The following is a 10,000-nucleotide window of genomic DNA, read 5'->3' on the forward strand; positions in this document are numbered from 1 at the left end:
TCTGGCCACCCTGCGCCACCATCTTACACGGTGCACCTTTAACGAAATTTACCTGGAAGAATGACAATCTTCACAAACATGCCAAAGGAGAGAGGCTGCAGACTCACACACTATCCATAATGCCAGTGTGTTGAGTGCCAGACTAGAGGCTAGAAATGGGGGACAGAAATCTGAAAACTCGAACTGGAACTAGTCTGACAAGCCTCAGTCTCACGTTCTGTCTCTTGCTCTCATTATCTCTACCCCCTCCCTTTTGCCTTTCTCTCTGCCTTTCTGTCTCACTGTCTGTCTCTGTCCTCTAGTCTATGATCAAAGTCACCTGTGAAGGTCACCTCAAGAGCTCACAGTGAGAAAGGTCAAAGGTAATACTGTGTAGTGATGACGTCTTTGACTGTTGGAAACCTTATCCATTAAGCTTAACCAAAACCTGAGGCTGGTATATTACCGGTACACTGTTACTAATAGAGGAGAAGGACTGGAAACGCAAAGCTCCACTTTTTCATATCCTTACAAGGTCAAAAAATACAAGGTCTCTGGTGCTTTTCTTTTTTCATGGAAAATGGCAACTCTCAAATCATTGTGCACTCAGAAGGAGATCTCTATGAGTTTATACCTAGGCTACGTGCTCTGACTGCTTCTGAAACTGCATCCGTCTGCACAAGTGTCAGATTTTGAAGCGGTACGACTTCAGTAGAGAGTAAAGTCTATAAAATAATGTTGAAAGTCAAAGTATTGAGTGTCTGTGTCCTCTGCCATAGACTGGGCTGTTGTGCTGTTTGCTGCGTTGCGTTGTGTTATGTTGCGTTTCATTACGTTGCGTTGTATTACGTTTCGTTGCATTACGTTTCGTTGCATTACGTTTCATTGTGGTGCACCATCATTAGCCTTTCTGCGTTGTGTTGCATTATGTTGTGTTGCGTTGCATTACGTTATGTTACATTACGTTATGTTACATTATGTTATGTTATGTTACGTTGCTTTGTGTTGCATTGCATTGCATTACGTTACATTGTGTTGTGTTGTGTTGTGTTGTGTTGCATTGCATTGTGTTGTGGTGCAGCATACTTACCCATTCTGCACAGTACTGTGTGGTGTTGTGTTGTGTTGAACTGTGTTGTGTTGTGTTGAGCTGTGTTGTGTTGTCTTGAGCTGTGTTGTGTGGTGTTGTGTTGTGTTGTGTTGTGTTGTGTTGTGTTGTGTTGTGTTGTGTTGAGCTGTGTTGTGTTGTGTTGTGTTGCGTTGCGTTATGTTGCATTGCGTTATGTTGCGTTGCGTTGCGTTGCATTGCGTTGTGTTGCGTTGCGTTGCGTTGCGTTGCGTTGTGTTGCATTGTGTTGCGTTACGTTGCGTTGTGTTGCGTTGCGTTGAGTTGCGTTGCCATTCTGCACAGTACTGTGCGATTGTGTTGTATTTTGCCACATGTGTGAAGAGCATGTCACGCTTTGGCCTTCAGGGGCCCCAGTGACAGCCGAAGCTGTGGGAGAGCGGGCCCTGTTGCCCTGGGTCCCCAGGGCCACGTGCACACACACACACACACACACACACACACACACACACACACACACACACACACAAACACAAACACACACGCAGGCAGCAGGCCATGGCCAGCAGCTGACTTTATTTGAATAAGCAGGAAGAGTGTTTATTTTCCTACGGCATTACTTCGCTAAGAGCTATGTGGTCAGCGTTCATGCGGACTGGCTTTGAAGAGAGGCAAGGAGGAGGAGAGGCAAAGGGGGACAGGAGAGGAGAGGAGAGGGGGACGCCAGCCAACCCACTTCTCTTCTCTTCTCTTGTCTGCTACATGTCAGGATAGCAACGAGGCAAAGCCTTAAAGCGGAGCGTTGTTTGTAATCCTGACATGTTCTCGACTGTGGGTTTGGCATCTCTGTGATCTGAAAAGCTATAGAAGGTCAGTGTCAGTCGAGAGTTTCTTTTTTTTTTATTTGCCCTATTTTTTTCCATTTGCTTTCTTTTCTCCTCTTTTCAGAGGCTGGTCTCTTCTTTCATGGAAATATCAGACATCCAGACAGATGATGTGTGTGGAGTTCTATCTACAGCAGTGGAGGGTGTATTCAATAGGTCTGTGAGGAGAAGAAAAGGCTTTTAAAGAGACTGAACAAGCGAGAGAGAGAGAGAGAGAGAGAGAGAGAGAGAGAGAGAGAGAGAGAGAGAGAGAGAGAGAGAGAGAGAGAGGCAGACCAAAAGAAAAGGAATACTTTGTTCAAACACTATTTTCTCTATTCTGAGCCCCTTTCTTCATTTCCACTCCTAGTCTTTCTCCTAGTTTTCACGACATTAAAGGAGCATATTGCTATAGCGAGAATAGAAGAGAAGCCACACAATTCAACCACACAATTCAATTACAGCATATTGCGTGTATTTCTGTGTCCCCAATTATGGCATAGGCTGTATTTCCATATCCATGGTCTATGCACAGGGCCGGTGACAGCTTTGGCTGGGCCCTACCGGGACAAAGAATTCTGAAAGGGCCCCAACTCCAATACATACAATGTAAGGAGGATCCAATTCTGCGGCGCCCAATCACTCTCCCTGGGCCCGGGACAAGTGACCCTGTTGTCCACCCCTGTCGGTTTCCCTGCCATACGTTCCATAGGGAGCGAGGAGCGTAATCCATGCCTTTGATCAGCGCTGCCCTTTTCAGGGTGACAAAGTTGGGAAATGGAGCAGCGGGCTAATAATGGGCATGAGGAGCTCGTCATCTCTCCAGACATTATTCCTCATCCGAGCCACCCTCTCTCGTTTTCTTTCCCTTGATCTATATTTCTCATGCTTTCACACTTTTCACTTATTCTCTCTCTCTCTCTGTCTCTCTCTCTCTATTTCTCTCTCTCTAACTCTGACTCTCACTCTCACTCTCTCTCTCTGGCTCTTCCATTCTCTTTCTATCTTTTATTCCTCCTTCAAGCTTTCTTTCTATCCATTATTTCTCATTCTTTTGCTCTCTCTTTCTCTTGATCTTCCTTTCTCTCTGTCTCGGTCTCTGCGATTCTCTCTCTCTATCTTTTATTCCTCCTTCAAGCTTTCTTTCTATCCATTATTTCTCATTCTTTTGCTCTCTCTTTCTCTTGATTTTCCTTTCTCTCTGTCTCGGTCTCTGAGATTCTCTCTCTCTACCTCTCTTCCTCTGTCTCTGCATCCATTATTTCTTAACCCAGAATGTGTCACTCTCTCTCTCTCTCCATCCTTTGTCTCTTTCCCCTCTCTCACCCTCCTCTTTCTCTTGGCCCGCCTTCTCTATTTCCCTCTCTCTCTCCCTCCCTCTCTCTCTGTATCTCTGTATCTCTCTCTCTCTCTCTCTCTCTCTCTCTCTCTCTCTCTCTCTCTCTCTCTCTCTCTCTCTCTCTCTCTCTCTCTCTCCATCTCCCTCTCTCTCTCTCTCTGGGTATGTCGTTTCCTCTTTCATTGGTCTGATCTGTCTGTGGAAATGTTGGCTGGGGGGCTTGGCGTGATAGAGAGGATGACCCCTTTTCCAGATAGCTGCCTGCTCCTCAGAAACCAGACGTGTGCCTCACAGTCACTCTAGTCATATTTCAACTCATTTTCCCCCCGCCGTGTGATCATTTCCAAAAGCACAGATTCATCTTTACAGAATAACACAGGGCCTCTTCTTCTTTCTCATACTGTCACCTCTTTCCCCTCCCCACTGTTTGCATGATGTTGGCGCTTCCCTTCTCAGTTCGTCGGATTTTCCATTTCTCAAACAATCTGGCAGCCTTGTAATTATCAAACAATCTCTAAACAAAATGGAGGGAAATGTTTTTTATTGTTGTTGTCATTTCCTGTTTGCTCATTTCAATAACCTCGTTGTCAATTTTGACTCACACAATTATGATTACGTTTGGCCTTCCTAGTCGAGCAGCCTTTCTTGGGAAAGTCAGTCACTCCTCACTGTTAATTATCAAAGGACTACATACAGACAAGTCTGGCTAAAACCATCTGCTCTTTTCTCTCTTTTCTCATCTGCTTGTTTTTCCCCTGTCTGAGGCATTTTCCCTGGATTTATTCCTTTACTCTCTTTCTCTCTCTCTCTTTCTCTCTTTCCCCCTCCCCCTCCCCCTCTCTCTATCTCTAAACTGTCGCTCTTTATTTTCTTCTCAAATGAAAGTGAAATGGCACCATAGGTCAGCCGGACTGATCTTGACAGCGGTGGCTTTGCTAGCTTCACAAAGGGCTTCCATGTCTTCCAGCGATGCTCACTGCCTGCCTGCCTGCCTGGCTGTATGCCTGCCTGCCTGCCTGCCTGCCTGCCTGCCTGTATGCATGTCTACACTGTTGTTCCTTTTGTCCAGGTGTTGAAGAAACACACTGTAAAATTGACAGTGTGCACCATCCCACCTCTAGCACTACCATCCACCACCCACCACCATCATCACATCCATCATCACAATCAGCGCCAACATCTGCAGCATCACTGCCCTCAGCATCCCCACAAAGCCACAACCACCATCATTACCACCATTAACCGCTTCCACCATCAACAAAACCACAATCATGATAATCAGCATCACTATTACAACCACCACTACTTTCAACATTCCCACCACCATTGCCATCTCTTCAATTCTCCTTTGGCATTGAACTTGTTGTTGAATTTGCTTCTCATGATAAGCCATCCATTTTAATTACTCACCATCACCATCATCAGCACCATCACCATCATCATCAATACCATCACCATCACCACTATTGCCATTTCCAGTCAGCCCTGTTATGTAGGGAGCTGAAGTGGAGCTTAGGCAGCGACATGGCACTCCGTAGCAGGGCATGGCCTTGGTTCGGCTGGGTCAGAGATGGCTGTAACCATGGAAACGGCATGCGTGTCTGTTTTTTTGTTGTTTTCCCATTGCGTGTCTGTGTCTCTGCCTTTCTGTGTGTGTGTGTGTGTGTGTGTGTGTGTGTGTGTGTGTGTGTGTGTGTGTGTGTGTGTGTGTGTGTGTGTGTGTGTGTGTGTGTGTGTGTGTGTGTGTGTGTGTGTGTGTCTGCCTTGTTGGGTTTAGTGGGGGGATTAGTGTGGTCCTGAGGGTGGGGGGGTTATGGGGAGCTCTGAGCTGTAGCCGGCTGATACGAGCTTCATTAGGGATGATTAGCTGAGCGGAAGCTGGAGCGATGGAGGAGCAGAGGGAGGGAGGGATGATAATGGAGCAATAGAGGAGTGGAGGGAGGGAGGGAGGGATGATGCTTGATGCAGCAATGGAGGAGAGGATGGAGGGATGGGGGGAGGGGGGGACGAGGCAGGAGCAGTAGAGAGGAGAGGAAAAAGGGAGTGGGGGTGGGGTAGGATGTTGGGGGTTGTTGGATAAGTAGAGCTGGTGTCAGTGGTAGTAGTGACAGGGCTTCAATGTTCTCACTTTCTCACATTACAATGGCTTTTGTATGCAGCACATTGGAAAAGCGACTGCCAGTTGTCTTCGTTCTTCCACCTGAATCCTGATCTCCATGTTTGTGTGACAGGAGGGGGAGTACAAGTGGTGGTGGTGCTGGGTGGTGGTTGCTGGATGGGGATGTGGATGCCGTGGGTTGCTGGGAGGGCTGATGGTGGCGGGATGCTGAGGCTCTTTGATGTCATCCCCATATCTCTCTCTTGCTCTCTCACTCTCTCACTCTCTTGCCCTCCTCCTCCTTTGCTCTCTGTCCCTCTTTTACACGCTCTCTCTCTCTCACTTGCTCTCTCTCTCTCTCTCTTTTGCCCTGAGTGGGGTGTCATGGTAGTCTCCATTGGCCTACATCTGAAACCTTATCTTCATCCTTCACAGCCTCACGCTCTCCGTGCTCCCTTGACTCCATACCCCCCCCCCCCCCCCTTTCTCGTGTGTGTGTGGGAGCCTCACGCTCTCCATGTCTTCCTCTCTCTCTCTCTTTCTCTCTCTCTCTCTCTCTCTCTCTCTCTCTCTCTCTCTCTCTCTCTCTCTCTCTCTCTCTCTCTCTCTCTCTCTCCCTCTCTCTCTGTCTCTCAGTGGGTTGTTGATTGATATTAGCAGAGATGCGTAGATGAGACAGAGATGCATAGAACGGTGAAAGGGAGAGAAAGAGAGGAAGAGAGATGTGGACAGCGGTGAAAGCTCTGAGAGCTGATTGGCCTCATGCAGGGACGCTGCCTCTTTGAGGGCCGTTGCGGTGACCGCTATCAAGGAATGAAACAGTCGATGGAGCGCTGTCACCCCATTGGCCAGGCGGAAGGTGGTCGCATGTTTCTGATTGGCTAGGAGGGGTGGAGGTCGTAACACTGTCCCCATGGGCTGGGAAGGGGGGGATCGCTGGCTCTCTGAATGGCTGATAGACCTTGTGCCCACACAGTGCTCTCTCTCTCACACTGTGTGTGTGTATGTGTGTGTGTGTGTGTGTGGGTGTGTGTGTGTGTGTGTGTGTGTGTGTGTGTGTGTGTGTGTGTGTGTGTGTGTGTGTGTGTGTGTGTGTGTGTGTGTGTGTGTGTGTGTGTGTGTGCATGTGCGTGCGTATGTGTGTTTTCTCTCTCTCCCTCTGTCTGTCTCAGCTCTCCGTTCTCTCTGCCTGGAGTGCAGTGTAGCTGGCAGAGTGCCAGCCGTCCCTCTTTTTTCTTTACAGAGAATTACGCTTCAAAGGTCTGGAAACAATCCAGTCTGACAAAACGGAGCAAAAAAGAAAAAGAACGTCTAAAAACAACAACCAATAGCCACAGATGTAGATGTAATGTGACTGCATTTGTATGTGTATGGCTCAGCACAACGTCCGTAGGCAGTAAGCATAACTTTCTCCTTATGCTGGGTCTTTGTTTTTGTGGCGTCTCCTGCATGGCAAGCTGAGCACGGCTGACCGAAACTGTTATACCTCTCCAAAATTCTGTTGTTGTTATTGTGTGAGATGTCAGTTGTTGACATCCCTGTACGCATTCCCCCTTCCTGTGTGCATGGCAGACAGGTGATTTCACTTAAAAGGGCTGATTTGTAATCTAGCATTATTTTTTACGGTCTTGGTTCACTAAGAACTAGTGTCATCAAATACCAGTCAGACATTTTATATCATATTATTCGCAATGCAGAGCACACACATACTAGCGTAGTCGTACACACATACCAAGACAACCAAAACAACAACAGTGACCAAAATAACATGCAGGTACACTAGTAACATGTGATAAAACATTCTCAGTTAACATGTAGGCATCATTTAATTCAGAAAATGAGGACTCCAGGCTCCTCTATTAAATTATTTACCTCTACCACGAAGTTAACCAGCTTGTTAGCATGCCTTCACCCCGGACTGACTGGAGCTGACCCCTTTTTGTTGATGAAAAAAAAACTACTGTAAGACTATTTTATATTATGTTAATCACAAAGTAGTGCACATACTAGCACAGTCATACAAAAGAGACCAAGACAACCAAAACAACAACAGTGACCAAGTTAGCATGTAGGACTAACTGGGTTGTTTTTTTTATTTTATTTGTATTTTTCAGGAAGGACCAGCACCTGCTGTCGTCTGTGAACTGCTGGTACCTGGTGCTGAACCAGACGCGGCGCGAGAGCCGCGATCACGCCACCCTCAACGACATCTACATCAACAACGTCATCGTGCGCCTCTCCCAGATCTCCGAGGACGTCATCCGACTCTTCAAGAAGGTCAGGGTTGTTTACCTTCATCTCCTTTGGGAACAATAAAAGTATCTGCGTGTGTAACGGATGCCAACTAGCAGAGTTTAGCGTAGAATGTTAGTAAACCTCCCTCCCGAAGCTTCATACAGCATTGGTAGCGCTGAGCTATCGGTCTGGACATTTAGCTTCAGCGGTATCATCAGAGATTCTTTAAGTATATAGAGATATGCCAATGTAATAGGTTGCTATGGGCACCTAACATGACCAGGTTCCGGTCTGCCTAAAGGGGCATGTCATAATACATAATAGAACAGTCCTTAGGTCTGCCTAGGTCTGCCTAAAGGGGGATTTCCCCCCCTCCCCCTTGCAATAATAGAACCCGGAAACAATGGGCCAATGGAACCTCTCTCTCTCTACTCTCTCTGGTATCATGCTGTACCTCCCATGCCCAAACTGGAGTGTTGATTGGTAGGTGACGGGTTTGAATCCCAAGTTGCGAACTAGGGCAGGAGCACCTCAATTGCATGTGCACAGTATGTGTTTCAGCACTAATTCAACACTAACAGAGATGGACCAATATAATTAGTGTCAAATTTGACTCCTTAAGTGTTGACTGAACACTCTAAGTTAAGTACTGTATCAGTGTGTTTACCTTTCTTCCTTGGGGATCAATGAAAGTTATCTCTACTCGTGTCTTCTTTAGGGAACTTTATTTTGGGAGTTTTATGGGTCGCAGTGTCATGGGAAGTGGGACTTCTTTTTGGGGGGTCCTCCACAGTATAATGGCTGGAGTTTTTATGACGGGAATGATGATGCAATAGACTGCTTCAGCTTTTTCCAGTTGTATGGGGTTACAAGAATACATGTCATATATCAAAAGAATACCAGACTGTATTCTATCTGTCCATGTTATATAAGTAGATTGTAAGTCGATTTGAAAGTTCAGATCAGAAGTTAAGAGGGAAAGGTTTTGTCCTTTTCTATCCTTTGTTTTTTTTTTCTACTATTTCGTATCTGACTTTGCGCTGACCCCGTAAGACTGTGAAGTGGACTGAAAGAATTCTGCCGTCGAAAGTCTTTTTGATCTGGCAGTCTTTCACTGTGCAGCCAGTCAGCCAGTCAGCCAGTGAACCAGAATGGGGTTGCAATGTGCAGTGAGTGCATACTGTATGGGTAGCAGCAGCTTGCTGAACTCCTCAGAAGAATGAAGTCATTGTTGGGAGTGGAGCCTGTCTGGATGCTGTTGGTTCCCATGGTGATCATGTTGCCTCTTTGGGCACCAGGGAGACACTTCTTTGAAAAAGTGCTGCTGGAAAAGTTTGAGACTTATTGACAGGATTTGTGTGTGTGAGAGAGAGAGGGTGATTTTGAGCTGTGTGTTACTCTGTGTGTGTGTGTGTGTGTGTGTGTGTGCGTGCGTGCGTGCGTGCTTGCTTGCGTGCGTGTGTGCACGCACGTGTGTGTCTGTGTGCACGCACGTGTGTGTGTGTGTGTCTTGGCCTGCAAGTACAGTATGTCTGTATATTGAGGGGGTCTGTTTCTGTAGGGTACTCTGTGCCCAGCCCCAACACGCACGCACGCTGTTGCACACACACACACACACACACACACACACACACACACACACACACACACACACACACACACACACACACACACACACACACACACACACACACACACACACACACACACACACACACACACACACACACACACACACACACCTTGGCCCCCTGAGTGCTGTGTTTGGAGCGTTGTCAGCACATAGCAGGGATGTTTGAGGTCTTAGGCAAACACAGGCCTCGTGTTTTCACCTGGCAGAGCTTCCTGGTGGCGAGGCCCCACGTCTGACACTGCTGCCACCCCTAATGTTAGCCAGACAGCCCCCCCTCACCTCACCATGTCCCACAGCAAGCCAGTAGCCCCTATCCCCTAGAAGAAGTCTGCCACTGCCACCCCAGTGGTGTAGTCTACTGTTTTTGTTGTGGGGAGGGAAGCTGACAGGGGAGGGGGGGACAAAAGGGTTTGATGTCCTGGGCCGAGAGTGAGGGGGCCCAGTTTTGGGTCTTCATAGCTTTTTATTTAATAGGTAGGGGGGGCCCTTTCAGGTGACTCTGTCCCGGGCCTGGTCAAAGCTGTCAGCGGCCCTGGTTGTGGGTGTACTATATATTTGGGCAGCCATAGGGGCATTAGCCTAAACCTCGGGGGCCGCGAAAGGAAGGGAATATTTCACAGGCAGGGGGAACCACTGTGAACATACATCCGATGCAGTTTCCTGCATTCTAGTGCATTTCAGGGTGAATCTTAACACAATGATATAGAGTAGTAGATGTCGTGGATTTACAGCTGCAATTTCTGAATGAAAATTGATTTTAATCTTACCATCATGTATTGTCATTGAT

The 10,000-nt window shown here is 47.3% G+C and overlaps 1 protein-coding gene across 4 annotated transcripts in view; it reads left to right on the top strand.

Moving 5' to 3' along the window:
* srgap3 (SLIT-ROBO Rho GTPase activating protein 3) overlaps positions 1–10,000 on the top strand; it is a 196,403-nt gene that overhangs the window by 71,375 nt on the left and 115,028 nt on the right. For all 4 annotated transcript variants that reach the window (XM_063215336.1, XM_063215337.1, XM_063215338.1 and 1 more), the window contains exon 3: positions 7,460–7,622. In XM_063215336.1, the coding sequence (XP_063071406.1) occupies positions 7,460–7,622 (163 nt within the window). The remainder of the gene's footprint in view (positions 1–7,459; positions 7,623–10,000) is intronic.

Source organism: Engraulis encrasicolus, chromosome 14 (genome assembly GCF_034702125.1).
Source record: "Engraulis encrasicolus isolate BLACKSEA-1 chromosome 14, IST_EnEncr_1.0, whole genome shotgun sequence".
Taxonomy (NCBI): domain Eukaryota; kingdom Metazoa; phylum Chordata; class Actinopteri; order Clupeiformes; family Engraulidae; genus Engraulis; species Engraulis encrasicolus.